The sequence below is a fragment of the Phaenicophaeus curvirostris genome, chromosome 1 (assembly GCF_032191515.1).
Source record: "Phaenicophaeus curvirostris isolate KB17595 chromosome 1, BPBGC_Pcur_1.0, whole genome shotgun sequence".
NCBI classification, from domain to species: Eukaryota; Metazoa; Chordata; class Aves; order Cuculiformes; family Cuculidae; genus Phaenicophaeus; species Phaenicophaeus curvirostris.
In genome coordinates this window covers 90,687,571-90,708,735 of record NC_091392.1, presented here as the reverse complement: position 1 = coordinate 90,708,735, position 21,165 = coordinate 90,687,571, and the positions used below count along the sequence as shown (strand labels likewise).

The window sequence follows — 21,165 nt, the reverse complement described above, 5'->3', positions numbered from 1 at the left end:
CAGGTTGTCTTGCTGAGTTTCTTGCAATTCTGCTCTTAGAGGATCTCCCACCTGCTTGTTGCCATCTCTTCTTGCAGTCACACTGCTGCCCCCACAGAGCACATGTGCTTCCTCACCTCCTGGTCTGGGTAGGTGCAAGCTAGGCAGGGCTTCCCTAAGCTTGGACCTGCTGCTTCCCAAAAAGCTCCCTTTCGTATGCTAAGCTCCTGGCAAAATATTAGACAGTGAGCTTGGGCCCATTGCTGGAGACAGGGAGCAGGCAGATGCTTTTTCTGAACCAGCCTGATCATTTGTGCATATGTTACTTTAAAGACACAGCCCTCACTGACACTCAGGTTTATGCATGTGGAATGCTGATTGCACCAAAAAGTGCCTTTGGATCATTGAGACTAATAAGTGTTTTCAAAACAGAAGAAATACTGAAGAATAAACTTACAATCCAACTAGGTTTCTATGCTGAGGTCACAGACCTCATTATACCCTACTCTGTTCTGCATTTCATACTCGCTCTGCAGGAGGAGAATAACTACATTTCATTTAAACCAATGAACAAAATCAGGTCCAATAGTTAGACCTGGTCATTGAATAATGGCCATTGCAAAACTTGTGGCTATAACTTCTATGAACAAACAGCACGAGGGAAGAGTAGCTCTTACTTGACAATAATTAATGTAATAAGTAGGCCTTGTCAATAGTTTTCTGGAGGCAATGCAGGAAAACTAATTCATTGTCTTTTTAATAAAACTCTTGCCTGATATTATCTCTGCAGTACAGGGTAAGGGTAAGATTAAAAGAATGTATTAAGCCTGCAGATCCACCAGATGGTAAATTAGCCCCCCAGTGCCAGGTTAAAAATGCCACAGCCAGGAACCATCAAGAGTCCTGAACCGCCAGCTTCTAAATGACCACATCACCCCTCAAGCTTTCTGTTGATTCTCCATATATGCACAACAACCATCCCTGCCACTACTTCTCCTGCCAATGCTGTCTTGGGCGGTGGCAGTGATACAGCTGCTACTTCCCTAAGATTTCTATTTTAATAACTGCAACTATTAAAAAAACCTGATGACTACTATATGATGTTCACTTACATGTGCCTTAAAGGAGTCTAATCAGCAAGCACAGATTGCGAGATTCTCCGATTTAAAAATCTTGAAAGCCACAGCAGGCTGTACAAAACAAATGTGAATAATTACAGGGTTAATGGTGTGAATATGATTTAGTCCAGTTGATTAAAGATGAACTGGAACCTAATGACAGAGCTTTCACCCTGCCACTATGCCTTACACCAGGAAAAGTTATGGACACACAAGATACTCGACAGCACCACAGCTCTTTTAACCCAAGCTGCTGTGGTTAACACAGCTATAGCAAAAAAAAAAAAAAAAAAGATAGCATCTCTCTCTCAAATAAGAGTGGGGAAGATCTTATTTTACGCCATGATGAGATGTGTAGTGCTTTCTGACATCCTTAGAATCAAGGCTGCTTGATGCGCATTACTGAAGTTAAGGGAGCATAAGCTTGTGATTTTAGATCTACAAGTCAAAAGTTCAGGTGTGTAATGGTACGGGAGCATTTCAACGACTATATCACCTGAGCTCCGTAGAGCTGCCCGGAGAGTAGAGCAGTTTCAGCCATAGTATCACAGTATAAGTCTGTTACTCAGAAATAGCTGCAGACACAAGTCTCTTAAGACTTGTGAGCTAACTAAGCTGGTCCTTCAGCTTAATCGTAAACAATGTACCGATTATTCCAGGGGAGAGGGAAGGATGCATATTTTGGCTTCTGGACAGACTTTCATAACAACAAACATTACATTTAGTCTGTATAAACAGTTACCGTGGCTGCAACAAACAAAAAAAATTATGACGACACTAGGGCAAGGAAATAGTGTGCTTGACCTGAATCTCATTATAAGAAAAGAAATCCACTTCAATGGATCACTTCTGTTTGTTCTTTATCGTTCCTTGGAAACCTGGGAAAGAGGTCATAGGAGGTCATATTTTGGCTTTTTAGCCTTGATGAAGCCACATAAGCAATAGCTATGGTTTGGAAAATTTGTGATGTTTTATGAAGACAGTGCTATGTAACAGCAAATCTGAAGGCAGAGCTGAAGGAAGGGCACACAAGAAGCAGGAAAGTGATGGACAGACCCCTCATCACAGGGAATATTGTAGTAGCTGACCTGGAGTACTACGACATTTCCAGAGGAGATTACATGCAGCACATTTTAGGGCCTGATTGTGAGCGCAAACATCTCCAGGAGGCTCACTGTCTTTGGGCAATGCTACATTTCACTTCTACTCTTCTCTTTTATTAACTTTGTTAAGAAGATCAAGCGTTAGAGGATGAAAGGCTTTCCAAAGGCATTTTGTAACTTCTCTTACCTTTCAGGAGGTAGCCAGAAGTAATTTCAGCACAGCAGTTTCTTGTTGCATAGTTACCCTTTCCCTCCTCCATATACCCAGGAGAATCAATCCTGCCTTAAAAAAAAAAAAGGTGGGGGGATTCCTATGAACCTGCCATCCAAATTACTGAAATGACAGGTATAGAAGGAATGGCTTTTGTCTTTCTCTTACAACCCTGACATCATCTGCTGTTTCAGCTCAGTCCCCAAAGCCTTTACTTCTCTCTGACACATGCTAAAATACTAACTTAATTCAACTTATGCCATCACGCACAACCTTTAAGCTGGTGTCTGTGAAACAAGAGTACTCATCCAACTTTGCAAGCCCTCAGCATCACTTTGAAGTCACAATCAAGGTTTTGTGTGATAGAGTAAACTGGATGAGATTGGCTCTTTCAAGTTTATAAGTAATAGAAATGCCAACTTGATGGGGAATTTTTCTGTTCTCAATGAATGTTTTCCCTCCAATTTTCTGGTAAGCAACTGCATTAATTCAGTATTCAATAAAAAAAGGGTCAAAAAGCCTCAGTGAAAGCATTGTGTCCGTCTCAGTCTGAATCAGACTTGACCATGCTTCACTACTTCAGAACACGCAGTGTCTCTTGTTCTTTTGTTAAGAACAATTTGGGCATAAATTCTCATAGGAAAGAAAAACAAGGTAGACAGCACCTAAATACATAAAGCAGAGAAGCTTTAGAGCTCTTTTAAAAATACAGGTTAAAAGAAAACTGCAACAAAAAGAAAGAAAACCAGCAATATTCTTTTCTTCATTGGAGGTCACCTTACATAAAAATGAAAATAAGAGTCTACTTCTCCAGATCTTTTTCTTGAAATCACTGCAGCCCTACAACCTTCTCTAGAACACCACAGGTTTGTATCGGTAGAGGTTTCGGCTAAAGAGCAATTCTAAACGGTTTCACTCTCATTGAAAACAAAAGCCACCACAAGACTCTCACCACCACAACACATACAGGAATGAAAATGGATGGCCCACTAAGTGATACAGTATTCAAAGTCATCTCACCATGTAAATTTTCAGACAGACTTTAAAAATTGACATTGAGATTTCAAAGGGAAACCAAGGCCTTGGAATTTCACCTAAAAAGGGTAAGGTACATTTCCTCAGGTTTAATTCCTGTTCAAGCAAATGCAAAAAGCAATGCCAGTTTTTCCTTTTGGCTTTGACCTAAGTTCTGACAGCCTTTTTCCCTCTTTCTTCAAAGAAACAGAAATTAAACAGCATCCACAAGCTGAAAGCTCTTTCCTTTCATAGAATTCCAGAATGCTTCAGGTTGAAGAGGGACTTTTTAAAGGCAGGATCATGGACATTTTTAACTAGACAACATTCCTCGGATCCCCAGCTAACCTGACCTTGAATATTTTCATACCAACACTATGCACTGAAATGCCGATCAAAATGTAAGCTGTCATTTTCTTGCCTGTTGGGTTGTTGAGCATCTCACACCTACCAGTACGTGCTCCTGTTCTCAGCACTGTACAGAGAATTAAGATGAAATTATGTCACGAAGCACGCTAGTTCAAATACATTAAAAGAAAGCCTGAGCTACTGTCTACTATGCTGTTTTTACTGACCAGCACAGTTTGGTTGTACATGTATACACAGGGCTACAAAAAAACCCTCTTCTGTGCCAGATACTGTGTTTGATGCCTAGTCTGCTAATTGCACCTTCCCCACTGCTGCCAAGAGAAAGTATATGGCATTTGCCTGATATTTCAGCCTCAAGCTGGTCTTAGAGAGGAGGCCCTCAGAGGGAGTTAACGTGAGATGATTCAGCACAGAAATAGTAGGAGTATCAATTTTACACCCTGTCACTCCTCCTCACCTCCACCAGAGTGCAGCCTAACCACTAGTCCAGTGTCCAGCCTGAGAAATGCCAATCTGAAGGGAAATTCTGCTTCTCCCATTCAGCAGCAGCAGCAAGACACTGACCTGACAATGTGGTTGCAGCAAAGGAATTTCTCACCAGATGCACGAAAAAAAATCTTTCTGGTGGGGGTGGTGGAGTGTTGGAGCAGGAGCGCAGGTGCGATGGGTGTGAGAAGGTTTTCCAAACTGAACCTGACAAAGGAAGGCCCTGGACAAGCTCATCCAGCCTGGGAACAGTGAATCCTGGGGTTGGATTAGAGACTTCCAGAGGTCCTGTCCAGCTGGATTAACAGATGTTATCAATCAAAGTTTGCACTCAACAGAAAAAAAACAATGAAATACTTGTCAGCATGAATGCATTTTAGCAAGTCTTTTGATCTTAGCATTTATTTATTTCCATTACAGTAGTGTCCAAGAAACCCATTCAAAGACCAGAGCTTTACTAAAGTCAGTAGCATGGAAATGCACAATGCACTTTGGTTATCATTAAAATGTTTAGCCAAATCCTGTGGATGCAAGTCAAGAAGAAACTGAGTTATCACAGCCCGCCCTGGATAAAGACTGGTGGACAGAGCTGCTTAGTGTGGCCAAATTAAGCAGACTTGTCTCAGCCCCTAAGATAGTAGCGCCCTTCTCCCTCCGCCGCAGATCTATCCTGCAAATACACACTCCTTCCTCACTCTTTCCACTGGTGGCTCAGGTCTCCTGACTCATCAGGGGTCCTGTCCAGCTGATGGCAAAAGAGAGTCCAGCCCAGAGGTCTCCTTCCCATATTACTTACAGAGCTTCAGCAGCTTCACAGCATCCTCTGCTGCCAAAGAGCAGAATCAGATCAGAAATGAGAAAACAGACTAAGCTTTTCAGTAACTATTACCCTTTATACACACCTCCCTCCCCCAAGATTTCCTTACAATGAAAAGGGAGAGATAATGAAGCCTTGATTTATATTATGGGCAGATCTCCTCGCCTTCTACAGAGCCATCCTTGGAACTGGTCTCCCTTTGAGTACTACAGGTGCAAACCAGAAGCTCACTGTTTCCAAAGCACAGTTCCATACCAGAGCACAAACCTCGCAAGGCTGGGCTTTTGGAGTAGCTGTTATTTTCTCGGCCTAACCTTCATATGGGTCCAATGACAGGTTCAATAAATGTCATCACTTATTAGAAAATAATAATATACTTATTTTAAAAAACAACATTAGTAAATCAGCTGTTTGATTTGAAAGCAAACTCTTACCTCAGTTTAGTACAGTACCATCATCAACGGCTGCACTGTCACTTACATATTTGCTCAACGAAAACCATCATTTTTTGTTCACTGAAGTCTTGTCATTGAGCTAGTTGATTTGTCACACTGTCCCACTGTTGATACAGCCAGTGTTGAAGCAGCTGAGAAACAGAAAATCATTTTAATGGATCCGATGCCAACATCAGCACCAAGAAAATCAAACTCTGCACTGTAAATTGGTGCTATGCGGTAGCTGTCAAGATCTGGCTCCACAGAACCCTTCTCCATATTACTCTAAATTCATATTTTATTAGGGAAAAAAACTTTGCTTCAACTTCAGAAAGAACAAAGAAGGTGTAAGCATGTGCCCTCTCAAATACATGGGAAATATTCCCATTGCCTTAAACCGCTGGTTCCACAAACTGGTCAGATTCCAAAAAATCACTGCCGCAAGTATAAAACCAGCAAGGTCATACAATGATGAATAATTCCACTTGGTTCACAGGATGGCTCAAGAAAACGGATCCTTACTCCTATTCTAGCTATGCCTGACCCTGTACAAGTCTTTGTTCACATGACTGCAGTCTCAAGCAGCTGAATTGACAAAATCAGGTTATTTGATACTAGTACACAGAAATGTTTTATGGGTGCAAGGTCAACAGGACCCCCGCACCCCACACCACATTGGGCAGGCTGCAGCACCCAAGTGTCCCCTCCACCGCTGCCTCTCCCAGACACAGCATGGACACAGGATAGGCAGCCCAGCACTGATCCAGCTCCAGGGAACCCAGCTAGGGGGGTTATGGAATTATTGTAGAATGGTTTGGTTGGAAGGGACTGTTAAGGTCATCTACTCCAACCCTCTCAACTAGATGAGGGTGCTCAGAGCTCCATCTAACTTGACCTGGAATGTTTCAAGGCATGGGGCTTCTACCACCTCCCTGGGCAACCGGTTCCAGTGTTTTACCACCCTCATTGTAAAAAAAGTTCTTCCTTTTATCTAGTCTAAATCTACCCTCTTTTAGTTTAAAACCATTACACATTGTCCTTTCACATCAGGCCCTGCTACAATATTTGTCCCCATCATTCTGTCAGGCCTCCTTTAAGTACTGAAAGGCCCTTATAAGGTCTCCCCAGAGCCTTCAATTCTCCACATTGAACAACCCCAAATCTCAGCCTTTCTTCAGAGGAGAGATATTCTATTCCCTCTGATCATCTTTGTGGCCCTACTCTGGATATACGCCAACAGGTCTATACCTTTCCTATGCTGGGACCTTCAGAGCTGGATGCAGCACTCCAGCTGGGGTCTCATCAAAACAGAATAAAGGGGGAGCATCACCTCCCTTGACCTGCTGACGAATGTTCTTTTGTTGCAGCCCAAGACAGGGTTGGCTTTATGGGCTGTGTGCGCACATTGCCAGCTCAGGTCCAGCTTTTCATCCACCAGCACCCCAATGACCCTCTCTGCAGGGCTGCTCTCAAACCCTTCATCCTCCATCCTGTATAGATACTGGAGGTTGCCCCGACCCAGGTGCAGGACCTTTCACTTGGCCTTAGAATCATAGAATCATAGAATGTTGAGTCTGTCCTGTGCAGAGACAGGAATTGGACTCAATGATCCTTGTAGATCCCTTCCAACTCAGGTCATTCTGTGATTCTGTGATATGTTTTATGGACTCAGTTTCATCTTTTTAAATGAAAAATCATCCAATTGGAGTAAATCTGCCTGGTAAACATCACTTTGTGAACTAAAACTTGATGATTCCTCCCTATTGTGAATACTTGTAATGAACTAAAGTTTCAAGAATGTCTAAATATAGTCTTTAAAACTACAGTGATAAGAAACTATTGTCACTCAGAAAATCTTGGGAGAAGGCTTGTGGTTATAATATAAGAAGTAGTTACTATTGCAAAAAAATGGAATATTTTTATTTAAGCTAAAGTAGAGTTAAGTTTCATTTAAGAAACTATATCCTTTGAAAGTTAGACAAAATGTCCCTCTGAGAGGATGTTTTTCCAGACACTGTTCGCTCCTTGGAGTCAATAGCGTCTTGCGTTCAGTGTGATCTGAGCCGAGCAGATGTGTCTTCTTCTGTAATCACCTTCTTCTTTTGTAATCACCTCTGTCCGCAGCCTTTCCCTATGTCAAATGCAAGGTCAAGCAGAAAGCTGGCTCCAAAGCTCCAAATGAGCAAGAGATTTGACTGTTGCGAAGTCTATAGTAACATTAAAATTAGCTCTTGAAGAGTAAAAGAATATGTCTAAGATTTCAGGGCAAATGTATCCATGTGCATGTAAGCGGGAAATCTCTTCTGTTCCAGCTCTTGTCCCACTGCACACAGTTGCTGGAGATCGCTCCCTTGTGTTGCCCAGGCCTGATAAAGGGCGCTTGCTTTGCAAAACTCCAAAATGAGTCTTAGAGAGTTTATTTGCCAGCATTATCGGTATCAGTTACAGCTAAAGATTTTAGCTGGGTGGTTTTTTCCATCTCAAAAATCATATAAGATATCTCAGGACTTCAGCTGACAGCCTGGAATTACATGAACACATTTACACGGTCCCTGAAACGCATGTGGCCAGGACAAGCCACAGTCACACACCCACACACGTAAACATGTATTTATAACCTTAGCGGAGCCCTGGCCCCCACTCGCCCCGCCCCATCCCATCCCATCCCATCTGCTCTGTCCTATCCCATCTGTCTGGTCCCATCCCACCCCATCTGCCCCATCATGTCCCGTCCTCTCCTGTCAGCCCTGTCTTGTCCTGCCCATCCCTTGATATCCCATCTGGTGCCATCCCATCCAGTCCTGACCTGTTCTGTCACATTTTTCCCACTCAAATTCGTTCCCTGCCATCTCATCTGTCCCACCCTGTACTGTCCCATCCTACCTTTCCTATCTTTTCCCATCATCTCCTGTCTGTACTGCCCCATCACATCATATGTCTCATCTCATCCCATCCCAATCCTCACTCCTGTCCATCCCATCCTGTCCTATCCCATCCCCCCATCCTGACTCATGCCATGCTGTGCCACTCCATTGTGTCTGTGCCATCCCATCCCATCCTGCCCCATCGCATCATGTCTCTCCTGTCCCACACTGTCCAGTCTGTCCCACCCCATCCCATCCCATCCCCTTCTCCTGTCCATCCCATCCTGTCCTATCCCATCCCTCTATCCCGTTCCACGCCGCGCTGATGCCGTTACCTTGTGCCTGTGCCATCCTATCCCATCCTGCCCCATCGCATCATGTCTCTCCTGTCCCACGCTGTCCAGTCTGTCCCATCCCATCCCGTCCCACCCCATCCCATCCCCTTCTCCTGTCCATCCCATCCTGTCCTATCCTATCCCTCTATCCTGTTCCATGCCGTGCTGATGCCGTTCCCTTGTGCCTGTGCCATCCTATCCCATCCTGCCCCATCGCATCATGTCTCTCCTGTCCCACGCTGTCCAGTCCGTCCCATCCCATCCCATCCCATCCCATCCCATCCCATCCCATCCCATCCCATCCCCTTCTCCTGTCCATCCCATCCTGTCCTACCCCATCCCTCTATCCCGTTCCATGCCGCGCTGATGCCGTTCCCTTGTGCCTGTGCCATCCCATCCCATCCTGCCCCATCGCATCATGTCTCTCCTGTCCCACGCTGTCCAGTCTGTCCCGTCCCGTCCCATCCCGTCCCATCCCATCCCATCCCACCCCATCCCATGCCATCCCATCCCTCCATCCTGTCCCATGCCATGCTGTGCCATTCCATTGTGTCTGTGCCATCCTATCCCATCCTGCCCCATCGCATCGTGTCTCTCCCATCCCGTCCCGTCCCGTCCCGTCCCACCCCACCCCACCCCATCCCATCCCATCACACCCCATCCCATCCCATCCCCTCCCCTCCCCTCCCCTTCTCCTGTCCATCCCATCCCGTCCCATCCCTCTATCCCGTTCCCTGCCGGGCTGTGCCGTTCCCGTGTGCCTGTGCCATCCTATCCCCTCCCGTTCCACCGCATCACGCCTGTCCCCTCCCCTCCCCTGTCCCCTCCCCTGTCCCCTCCCCTCCCCGTGCCCGCCCCGCCGCCGGTGCCGGGCTGGGGTGCGGGATGGCGGTGCGGGCGCTGCTGCGGGGGGGCTCCCCGGCGGTGCGGGCGCTGCTGCGGCGGCCGCTGAGCGGCGCGGGGGGCGGTGCGGGCGGCGGGGGGCGGCGGGCGGCGCTGATGGCGGGGGGGGCGCTGGGCGCGCTGGGGCTGGGGCTGTGGCGGCGGGCGGCGGCCGAGCGGCGGCAGGACGAGGAGGAAGAGGAGGAGGAGGAGGAGCTGCGGTTCATGGCGCCGCCGGTGAGCGGGCTGCGGGAGCTGCGGCGGCGGCGGCGGGAGCTGCGGAGCCGCATGGAGCTGCTCATCATGGAGACGCAGGCGGAGGTGTGCCGGGCCCTGGCCGCGCTCGACCCCGGCGCCGCCTTCGCCGTCGACACCTGGGAGAGGAAGGAAGGTACGGGCCGCGGGCATCCCTGAGCTCCAGCGCCCCCGCTTTCTGGCATCCCCTAGCCCCGGGAATCCACCAGCCCCGGGAATCCACCAGCCCCGGACGTTCCCCAGCTCCTGCATCCTCGAACTCGAGCATCCCCAGCGTCTGGCATCCCCCAGCTTGAGTATCCTTGAGCTCAGTCATCCCCAGCCTCGGGTATCCCAGCCTTGTGCATCCTGGCCTCTGGCATCACTGAGTTCAAGTATCCCCTGTTTCTGGCATCCCCCAGCCTCAAGCATCCCCAGCCTTGGGCATCCCCCAGCTTGAGCATCCTGGAGCTCAGTCATCCCCGGCCTCGGGCATCCTCAGCCTCCAGCATCACGGCCTTGGGCACCCCCCAGCTCAAGCATCCTCGAGCTCAAGCATCTCTGGCCTCAGGCATCCCAGCCTCAAGCATCCCCAAGCTCGAGTATCCTTGCCCTTGGGTATCCCGGGCTCGGGCGTCCCAGGGGTGGCAGATCTGGCACCGGGTGACCCTGGCATTTGGCAGGTGGCGGTGGCATCAGCTGTGTGCTGCAGGACGGCGACGTCTTTGAGAAGGCAGGTGTGAACGTGTCCGTCGTGTCCGGGCTTCTGTCCGAGGGGGCTGCACGGCAGATGCGAAGCAGGGGGAAGTCTCTGAAGGCCAAAGATGGTAAGGAGTCTGGCAGGGAGATGGGGCTGGGGCCTAAGATACCTTCACCCCAGTGTTGCTGTGAGGGTACTTTGAAAACAGAGCTTGACCTTTGAGGAGAACGCAGGGAAGGCTGGACTGATCAGCACTCCAGGGAAGATTTCATTTGTAGCATGGTGGTTTCTAACCAGTAAGCCTAGCAGGTAGACTGTCATATCCCTAAAAAGCTAGGTATTGGAGTCTTGCTGCTTTAAGCAATGTGCTGTGGACAAAGAGGTGGACAGCCTGAAGACTAAAGAGGATTCAACCCACAATTCATAGAATCATAGAATAACCAGGTTGGAAGAGACCCACCGGATCATCGAGTCCAACCATTCCTATTAATCACTAACCCGTGTCCCTCAGCACCTCGTCCACCCGTGCCTTAAACCCCTCCAGGGAAGGTGACTCAACCACCTCCCTGGGCAGCCTCTGCCAGTGCCCAATGACCCTTTCTGTGAAGAATTTTTTCCTGATGTCCAGCCTGAACCTCCCCTGGCGGAGCTTGAGGCCATTCCCTCTCGTCCTGTCCCCTGTCACCTGGGAGAAGAGCCCAGCTCCCTCCTCTCCACAACCTCCTTTCAGGTAGTTGTAGAGAGCAATGAGGTCTCCCCTCAGCAAGGGTAACTCTGAGAACTAGGGGTGGTGGAAAGCCTTAGCAGTGACTTATGTTTTAAGTCATCTTCATCTAATGAGTGCTCTAATATATTGTTGCATTTTGGGACAAATACCACAAAAAATATTTAGTTACATGCACAGAAGTGTGTGGATGAGAAGTAAATTGATTAATAATTATGATGACCCAATACGAGATGTTTTCTTGTAGTAGAACCTGAGGAAAAATAGTGATATTCCATAAATGATTATAAATGAAGTTATTTGGAAAACTTAAGGGTTTTTTTCTGTGCATCTTTTTATCTAGGAAAACTACCTTTTTGCGCCATGGGTGTGAGCTCTGTTATCCATCCAAAGAACCCTCATGTTCCAACCATGCACTTCAACTACAGATACTTTGAAATCGAGGAAGCAGATGGTAAGAACTATAATCCAGTGAAGTATGGATGAAATGTATGAACGTGTGTGAAGGAGGCATGAACGCATGGCTAGGGTAAGAGGTTTAGAACCAGTTCAAGTTTGTGCCCAGCTGTTCTAGAAGGCTGTTGTGTAGCACTGGATCTATTCACTTCTGAGCCTTCATTTGTCTATTTGTAAAATCAATGTGATGCATGGATCTGGTACATTAAAGGTGTTTGCAGTTTACTTGTTGCCACATGCACCAGGGGTTTCAGACTTAAGTTATAAGTGTAGGAGGTTATAGATAAGTGTGAAACATATTTAGAGAAGCAAGTCTAGAATTTAGTAAAAGAAAGGACTGATAAGCATTCATGGTCCAGGTGACTGTTGCAGAAGCTGGGAGGACATACTGTCATCAGCATTGCTGTCTGAACTGCATTGTGCCTTTTTTCCCTGGGTTTCCGCAACTTGCCACTGTCAGAAGCGGTACCCTCGGCTAGGTGATCTAATGCTGAGAGCCTGTCTGTACCTTGTGACAGCGTATGTACTGTCAGAAGTTCAGTTTTCTTTCAATTGTTTTGCCAGCACATTATGGATCATTTAGTCAATTACTTTTCTGGATTTAATAATGAAGTTCCCTTTCTTTGACATGCACCTGAATGTTTCTGGATTCTTGAATAGGAATTGCCACCCCATCTTGTGAAATTAATGTGCTGTAGTCAGGATCAGTGGTCCAAAATACTGACCAAATGGTTTTCACAGCTTTGAAATTTGTTTCATGTTTTTCTGAAGCCACTGGTCATTGCCCTACCTTGAACACAAATTTCTCATGTTTGATATTTAGGAACACCACTGAATAATGATTTTGGTTTGTATTGTAAAAGTAGTTGTTAGTTCTCGTTGAACCACTACCAGCATATTTGTGTTTGGAGGTTTAAAAGGAAAGTATTGTTGCTTGACTTTTTCCTACAGGAACAATACAGTGGTGGTTTGGTGGTGGGACTGACCTCACTCCAACTTACCTGAATGAAGAGGATGCCGTTCATTTTCACAAGACTCTGAAAGAAGCCTGTGACAAGCATGATCTGAAGCTGTATCCCAAGTACAAGAAATGGTATGTGGGGAAAGATGTGCTTGGGTTCCTTTTGTGCGAGCAGATGGTGGCACTTGATATCACCAGTTAAGTCGATTCTAGGAACACTAAGTTCTGCTTTGCCTTTTGACAGATACCAGGAGACCCTAATGAAAGCTAGCAGATGTGTGCTGTGACAAAATATGTTCTAAAGTAATCTCTTACTTACAGAGGCCTGAGTTTTTCAAATGAGAGGCCTGACAACTAGGATCATAAATGTGTAGCTGGCATAAAAACCAAGCTGATTGTACAAGATTTTGTAAGCCACGGACCTCATGAGGCAACTCAGAAATTCCTTTAGCCTCTGATATTAAACTAGGACAAGATTTTTGCCCCATGGACTTGCACTATACTCCTTACAGTAAACACATGGTAAACGTGTGTGACATTAGTGTGAGCTCTCAGGCCTGCGCTGCAGTGCTGAAAATCCCATTCCAGTTTTACTGCTTTCAGTCTGACCTTCATGTACGTTGTTTTTTTTTGTCAGGTAGGTAAAGGAATTTGTCCTTGATGTAGATGCTTCATAATTTTTATAGAGCTGTACCTTTTTTCTAGTGACACATCCACATAGAGTTCAATCACACATTGTCTAAAGATGCAGACTTTGAGTGCTCTTCTTGAGCTGGGAGATGCAGGTGATGGCATCCTTCACTGTTCACTGGGGGCTTGGTGCTCTGTGTCTGATAATCCTATCTGCTACAAGCTGTGGTAGCCAGGAAGGAGGGGCTACCCTTTTGTAAGCTACTAGGTCTTGTCTGAGGACAGGAGATAAAGTGGGTGTTGTAACCTAGGCATGAATCACTTAGTAGAGAAGCACGTCTTACACAGCCTTAAGACTACAGTCTTGTTCTCTGAGCAATTTTTGCATGGTATTTCAGAGTGTCTGCCTCAATGGTCAGGTTGTTTGCAGTGTAAGTAGGCTAGCAATGCCAGATGCAGGGGGTTGGAGAGCAGGATGAGTGTTCTTAGTCTGAGGGCAGCTCAGAAGAGAACTAAGTGTGTCCCATAGACAAGGGCAGGTTTCTCCATCCAAGCATGAGTGTTTGCTGCAAGCACCAGCTGTGTAAGGGTATGCAGTTCTCGCTGCTGGAGCAGTGTGAGTCTCTTCTGAACTTTACTAATTAGTATTGCTCCTTTTTGCCACCTTTCTCGAACATTAAAGCTCTTGTTATGTTTAGCTTGCTGTCTTCCTGATCTAGCTTTTAGACTTTAGTCAGGCTTTTCTTCTTTCGCATTTCTCAATGAGCCTTTTCTCCTAACTCTTCCTGCTGCTATATATATAAAAAGAAAGTTTATTATCCCATTGAATAAATAATAGCTTAGGTTATCTGTCACATCTCCTTGTCCCTCCTGCTATGGCCATGCCATTTATATTGCTTGAGAACAGCAACTATGTACGGTTACATATATGGAAAACCAGTTCTAAAAGAAGGCAGAGTTTCCTTGCTGTTGATGGTTTCTACTTGGTACTTCCCTTCCATTTCTCCCCCGATGTGAAGACTTGCAGGGCATGGCTGCCCAAGCAAGCAACTATAAGCAAGATAGGGTGTAGGTATAATTAATTAGCTAATCTGTAGTAACTGCACACCTATGTATTCCCAGTAAATACAAGAGAGATTGATTGCCTCCCTGTTGCAGGATAACCTGTACTTACTCCTTCGTAAACTTTGAATACTGTGGACCCAATTAATAATCATCTGCTACCTCTTCTAGGTGTGATGACTACTTCTATATCAAGCACCGTGGCGAGCGAAGAGGGATTGGAGGCATATTCTTTGATGACCTGGACTCTCCCTCCAAGGAGGAAGTATTCCAGTTTGTGAAGAGTTGTGCCAAAGCTGTTGTGCCTTGTTATGTTCCCATTGTGAAAAAGCACTGCCATGACTCCTTCACACCAGAGGAAAAGCTGTGGCAGCAGCTTCGGAGAGGACGGTGAGTACTGAAGGACCAAAAGAAGACACGGGAGGTGGATTACGCTGGTGAGAGAAAAGTGAGCTGGTTCTTTGTTTGCAAGATTTAGGTCCTGATATGTGTTTTATGTCCTGTTGTGGGCTGAGTTTGCATAAAGGCTCTTAAGTTTGCCAAATAATTTCAGCATCTTTTGCGTACAGAGCTGATCTGAAATCAAATGCTAGGTTGCCAGGGAGGGTGCAAAGAAGTTGCTAGCACACCCCCATCCATATCCCCCGCTCTCCCATGTTGCAGCACAAGCAACCCATACGAAATGCCACAGTTTCTCTCCAACTTCTTCAAAAGCCAAAAGCAGCTGCTGCTTTGTAATGGGCAAAGGGGTGTGGGAGGCCTTGGTGTCCTGAATCCTTCCTTCTCCTGCAGCCCAGTGATGTGGGTAATAGGACTGCGCCGTGACAGGAGAAGCATAAGGGTGAGGGAGTCACGCTTCTGGTTAACTAACAAGGCTAAACCCCAGAAAGCCGTGGAATAACTGTGCCAAGAGTAGTTTCAGCTTCTTACATATATATTTACTCTATCTGATCTTGGCATTGAAATGAGAACACAGTGAAGCCTTTTTAAAAGAACAGAAGATAGAGAAGGGTCTTGTTTTCCTGGTGTGGTCCAAAGTCACTGTAACTTAAAAATGCTTTGGAGGATGCTTACTAACATGAACATCTGTTAATGCTGCAAAAGCTTAAGTACATTAGTAGATACGATTGTTCTCCTTTCTGTATGCCTTGTGATTGTGTAAGGATATGGAGAAATGAGAATACACATGCTTTATGCAGAACTGGGGGGTCTTTAGTTTCTGCTTCTTCCACAGAGAATTCTGTGAGAGTGGCCCAGAGAGGGTGTAAGCATTCAAGTTCAGATCACTGGCCTGTAGCAGTTACTCTAATAAGCATATATTCTTAATTTGGTGGGCCTGTTTCCAGGAGCGTTGGTCTTTTCTGACCCAGTCTGTGGATGTGATTTGCTAATCCCTAACCTGCTAAGGTTATACGGGTGAATAGCTTCTTTAAGCTGCAGCCAGGACCAGCTCCTGAGGTCTGCTTATTTCCCTGGATCTGTTTGCAGGTTATTGGGCTCGGCCAAGCTCTCAGTTTCTGCAGATAGATAAGAGCTCCTCCCTTCCTGCACCTCTGTTAAGTACTAGTACCTCTATACTGGTTATTAAGATAACCCTTGCTGAATCATCACTGCTCTGTTCCTTTGCTAGGGGCAGAAAGCATTCTATTCTGGCACTTATAATTCCCAGCCAGCACTCTGAAGCTGTCTGAATTCTGCTGCTTTCCAGATCTCCCCAAGAAACAAAATCTTGTCCTGTCCTTGCTGCTTGTGTCCTTCGGCATGGAGGCGTGCATGGTCAAGTTTTTCCTGTAGTCATTTCCAGTTCCTTTAAGGCTCCTTTTACTATCTGACACCACCACACAAAAGGGTACTTAGCATAACCAACCTAAACCTGGTGTTGAGTTTGCCAGCTGGGTTGAGACCTAGGATAAGCCTGTATAGCTTAGGACAAGCTAGTATAGCATGCAGAATGCTCTCCTTGAATAGTTTGTCTGCTCTTTGTCTGTTAGCTAAGGTCATTCATTGCTTTCTGTGCTTTGTGGAGTGGCGAGGTCGTACTCGCATTCCTACACAGAGGATGCTAGAGAAAAGTTGGCCCCAAAACAGGGTTTTTTCTGACACCTAACACAGCAGAAAGGCAAGGTGGTTCTGTATGGTGTCTGCTGGGTGAAGAAGGCACAAGCAATTTCTGATAATGAACTTGTTTTTCTGAGATGTCCTGATCTGGTTGAGGATGTCCCTGCTCACTGCAGGGAGGTTGGACTAGATGACCTGTAAAGGTCCCTTCCATCCCAAGCCATTCTATGATTCTGTGTATCTCTTCACTCCCCATAGGTACGTAGAATTCAACCTGGTTTATGACAGAGGTACAAAGTTTGGCCTCCTAACACCAGGATCAAGAATTGAAAGCATTCTTATGTCTCTACCACTGACTGCAAGGTAAGGGCATAATTACATGGACTTGCAGGTAGGCACTGTTCTTATTAAAATATTTCATAGGATTAAATCAAAGGTCTGCCCTAGTGTCGTGTCTCTTACCATTGGCTAATTCATCCCTGATACAAGAGCTCCAAATACATGGAGGTGCTTCTCTGGTCTGCTACCATTCCCTAGTTGTCAGTAATCTGTGGCCTAAATATTTTCTGGGAAAAAAAAAAAGTGGCATTTTTTGTGCTTAGTACCTCCAGATGGATTTCCCATCCTCTCTCCATGGGGTTTTGTTTAGTAGCTCTTTGAACCCATGTGAGCTTCTGGCAGTCCAGACATGCCTGTAGCAAGGAGCTCCGCAGTTTAACTGTGTGTTATATGAAAAAAGTGCCTCTTTGTTTTCTATGTGCATCTGATGACTCCATTTGACTTTTAAGTGAGTAACCAGATTTTCTTCCTGTCCATTTTCTTCATAACATTTCTTATTTTACAGGTTTCTGGCATTTTCTAGGTTGACGAATCTCCCTCTTTTTTTAGTCTTTGTACAGTAGATGTTCTATACCTTTGACCCCATTTGCCATTTCTCTCTAGGCTTAAGTTTTCTGTTCCCTTTCTGATCTGGGAATAAGGAACAGACAACACAAGCTACCTCTGTGTACCCAAGATACAGGTGTGCTGCTGACTTATACTGTGGCATAACGATGTTTTAGTTCATTATTCCTTTCATAAGCCTAATATGCTATTTGATGGGTTTGACTGCTGCTGAGCACTGAGCTGGCTTTTTCATAGGATTGTTATGAAGTCGAGACCTTTTCTGGGCCCTGAAAGTTAACTCAGACTCTCAATGTGTACATCACTTTTTTTCTGTGTGTGTCACTTTAGATCAATCAACAATGAATTTCACCTGCCATTTTATTGCTCAGTTGCTGGCTCAATATTAACTCCTTACAACTGCCTTTTTAGGTTTTAACCAATCTTGCTTTGTCTTGCAGCATCAGCAAACTGTCATTTACTGTTTATGCCCCTTTGTAGGTTGCTTTCAGATATGCTGAGTAGCACAGGCCCTATCATAAATTTCATGACTCCATTAGTGACCTCCTTCTGCTATGAGTACTGACCTTTGCCTGCTACCTCTTAACCACAAAGGCAGGCCTGTTCTCACCACAGACCTTCATCCCGCTGCCAACACCAGACGTGTCCCTCACCTGTAGCACAGTACTACAGTTTAATTTCATTGCTGGGACGAACCAGTTTTGCTTGCTTTTGTCAACATAAATTGCTCGCTTTATAGCATGCATGGGTCCTTTATGGGGGAAAAAAAAAGATGGAAAAAGGTTTTATCCAACCCTTAGCGACTGCTGACACTTTTCTTCCTCTGTCACACCTCTTAATTACTTTTTCAATACAAAATGGTTTCTCATTGGTTCTATTTTTAAAACCAACATTCAACAAAGATTTGTTGTGCTTCCAGTCCAGCTTCTGGAAAAACTTGCTCTGGGCTTCTGAAAATATTGCATCATGATCAAATGATAAAATTCAAAGCTGAAAATTTCCCCTATGTCTCATATCCTCACTCTCTTTTTTCTGGGTTCTCTTCCTTGTGATACTAATGTGTCACAAGAGTGAGATACTAATATGTCACAAGAGACTGCTGAAAGATCTTTGCAAATAAACCTGCATGGATTGTGGGATATGGGGCATTGCTGTTATTTTTCCCTTTGTTCTTCCAGCCTTTCCAGAAGTTGAGGAAAAGATCGAGCTAACATTTCTTCTGTCTCTTCCAGTGTTACCTGTTTTTACTGAATTTAATGTTTTGTAGCCATATCTGTCACTTGATCTGAGAGTATCAACTGTGTATTTAGCTCTGCATCCTCAGAAAAGGCAACTCAAGTCCAAATACAGCCTGGTGTGGGAGAGGTGGCAGCCCCCTGGGCCGTCATTCTGAATGAGTTTCCCCTCTCCCTGCAGGTGGGAATACATGCACACCCCTCCAGCAAGCTCGAAAGAAGCAGAAATCCTGGAGGTTCTGCGCAATCCCAAAGACTGGGTGCACTGACACGGACTGTGAACGAGATGGATTGCTTACACTGAGCCATTGTGAAAGAACAGGAATGCCTGTACAACAGCTCACTGAACCTGCTGTTGCACGGCGTCTTGGTGCAGCTATTTATACTCTCCTCTGGTGCCTTAATGATGCTGTAGACTTGTTATAACTTGCAATTATGTGAACTCATTGTTTAAGATTGATCAGTTGATGTTATCGTCCCTTGTTGATCCTGCCTTGGTCATACCCTTACAAGACTACTGTGCATGCCTAAGAACCTCCTCAACTGATTCGTTTGAAAAATGGTGAACCACTGTGAAGTGTTTTCCCAGTGGAATGAAAGCATTATTTATGCCCAAATAGCACTGCTTACTTTTAGGAAATGTTGGGATGGTTTAGAAATATTTTTCTTTTTAATAAAGGGAATATTGGGTATGATTTTAAACCTTAAACTCTGCTTTTTAGAAGTTGTGAAAAAAGGCTGTACATAACCCCATGCATTTTGATGCCAGTCGGAGTGACCTTAGGGGAGGGAAGTGTTTTGAAGCTGCTGGGTGTTTCCCTGGGGTCCTCCAAATAGCACTTAGGGCTGCCCCCAGCCCCGGGCTGATTGCTCCTGCTCTGCCCCTCTGCTAAACCTCCTGGGGAAAAGCAGAGTGGAAAGGTGCTGTTTCCAACCCAGCTGAAGGAAATAAAATCACTAATCTCCCCGTCGGGGAATCGAACCCCGGTCTCCCGCGTGACAGGCGGGGATACTCACCACTATACTAACGAGGAGGAAGACGAGTAGAAATATGGTTCCCACCGGGATGTGGGACTGACACTGAAATGCCAGGAAATAAATTCCAATATTCTTTTTGCAGCTTTACAATGCAAGGCTCCTTTAATCGAGCCTGGGCAGCCAGACAAGAGCTGGGGACACCATTCATTTCCCATTTACCTGCACATCGATACATTTGACCAGAAAGCTTAGGCACATTCCATTGCTTTCCAAGGACTGCATTTTATGGTATTAGGAACTTCACAACAGTCAAAGCTCTTGCTCATTTGGAACCTTGGAGCCAGCTCTGCCTGACCTTGCCTTTGAGACAGAAAAAGGCTGCAAACAGAGGGGATTACAGGAGAAGACACATCTGTTCAGCACAGATCACAACGAACACAGGCGTCATCAACTCCAAAGAATGAACACAGTCTGGAAAAACACTGTCTGAAAGAAAGCTTGCTGTCAGAGGAACATTGTGTCTAACTTTCAAAGAACACAATTACTTAGATGAAACTTAGCTCTACTTTAGCTTAAATAAAAATATTCCACTTTTTGTAATAGTAGGTACTTGTTTCAGAATGACACCCCCTCTAGCGGGGTTTCAGCCTGTGCAGGGTGTAGACGTGGTGCCTTGCTTCCCATCACCCAACTCACGTTTGTTCTGGGGGCTGCCGTGTTCATTTCGGTGTTCATTTCCGGATTCCACTTCCTCCTCGAAAAGAAAGGAACGTTCACTAAAAATGTAACAGGTTGTCCTGGAAGGAGGGGGAAAAGGAAATGGCCCGTACGGGGATCGAACCCGCGACCTTGGCGTTATTAGCACCACGCTCTAACCAACTGAGCTAACCGGCCAGTGACACAGTTTGTCCGTGTGCTCAGAGCTGCCCCGCTCTCACCCTCTTTACAGCCTGTGTCTGGAGCTCCTCAAACAAGAAGGTACTGTTACACAGGGCCAGGCTGCCCAAGGCCACATCCAACCTGGTCTTGAACACCTCCAGGGATGGGGCAGCCACAGCTTCTAGTCCAAATCTGTCCCTCTCCAATTTAAAAGCCATTCCTCCTCATGCAATCACTCCATGCCCTTGTAAAAAGCCCCTCCCCAGCTTTCCTGTAGCCCCTTCAGGTACTGCAAGATCACTACAAGGTCTCCTTGGAGCCTTCTCTTCTCCAGGCTGAACAACCCCAGCTCTCTCAGCCTGTCCTCTTTGCAGAGGTGCTCCAGCCTTTGGATCATCCCTGTAGCCCTCCCCTGGACCTGTTCCAACACTCCCATATCCTTCTCATGCTGAGGTTCCAGAACTGGACACAGCACTCCAGATGAGGTCTCACAAGAGAGGAATAGAAGGGCAGAATCACCTCCCTCAACCTGCTGGCCGTGCTTCTCTTGATGCAGCCCAGGATACCGTTTGCCTTCTGGGCTGAGAGCACACACTGCCGGCTCATGTCGAGCTTCTTGTGAATGAGCACCCCCAAGTCCTTCTCTGCAGGGCAGCTCTCAAAATCACATCATCCCCCATCAGGTACTGAAATCGTGGATTGCCCCAAGACATGTGCCAGACCTTGCATTTGG

The 21,165-nt window shown here is 45.9% G+C and overlaps 1 protein-coding gene and 2 non-coding genes across 3 annotated transcripts; 1 reads left to right on the top strand and 2 right to left on the bottom strand.

Moving 5' to 3' along the window:
- The first annotated feature begins 9,615 nt into the window (after positions 1-9,615).
- Positions 9,616-19,277, top strand: CPOX (coproporphyrinogen oxidase). The gene is made up of 7 exons (XM_069852214.1): positions 9,616-10,003; positions 10,530-10,673; positions 11,614-11,724; positions 12,678-12,819; positions 14,551-14,769; positions 16,696-16,800; positions 18,757-19,277. Exons 1-7 carry the CDS (start codon positions 9,616-9,618, stop codon positions 18,842-18,844), a joined length of 1,197 nt encoding a protein of 398 aa, XP_069708315.1. The 3' UTR covers positions 18,845-19,277.
- A 260-nt stretch (positions 19,278-19,537) lies between these two features.
- TRNAD-GUC (transfer RNA aspartic acid (anticodon GUC)) lies at positions 19,538-19,609 on the bottom strand. The gene has a single exon. It is a non-coding gene; the product is annotated as a tRNA-Asp (tRNA).
- Positions 19,610-20,373: 764 nt separating this feature from the next.
- TRNAI-AAU (transfer RNA isoleucine (anticodon AAU)) lies at positions 20,374-20,447 on the bottom strand. Its single transcript has one exon. It is a non-coding gene; the product is annotated as a tRNA-Ile (tRNA).
- Positions 20,448-21,165: the final 718 nt, after the last annotated feature.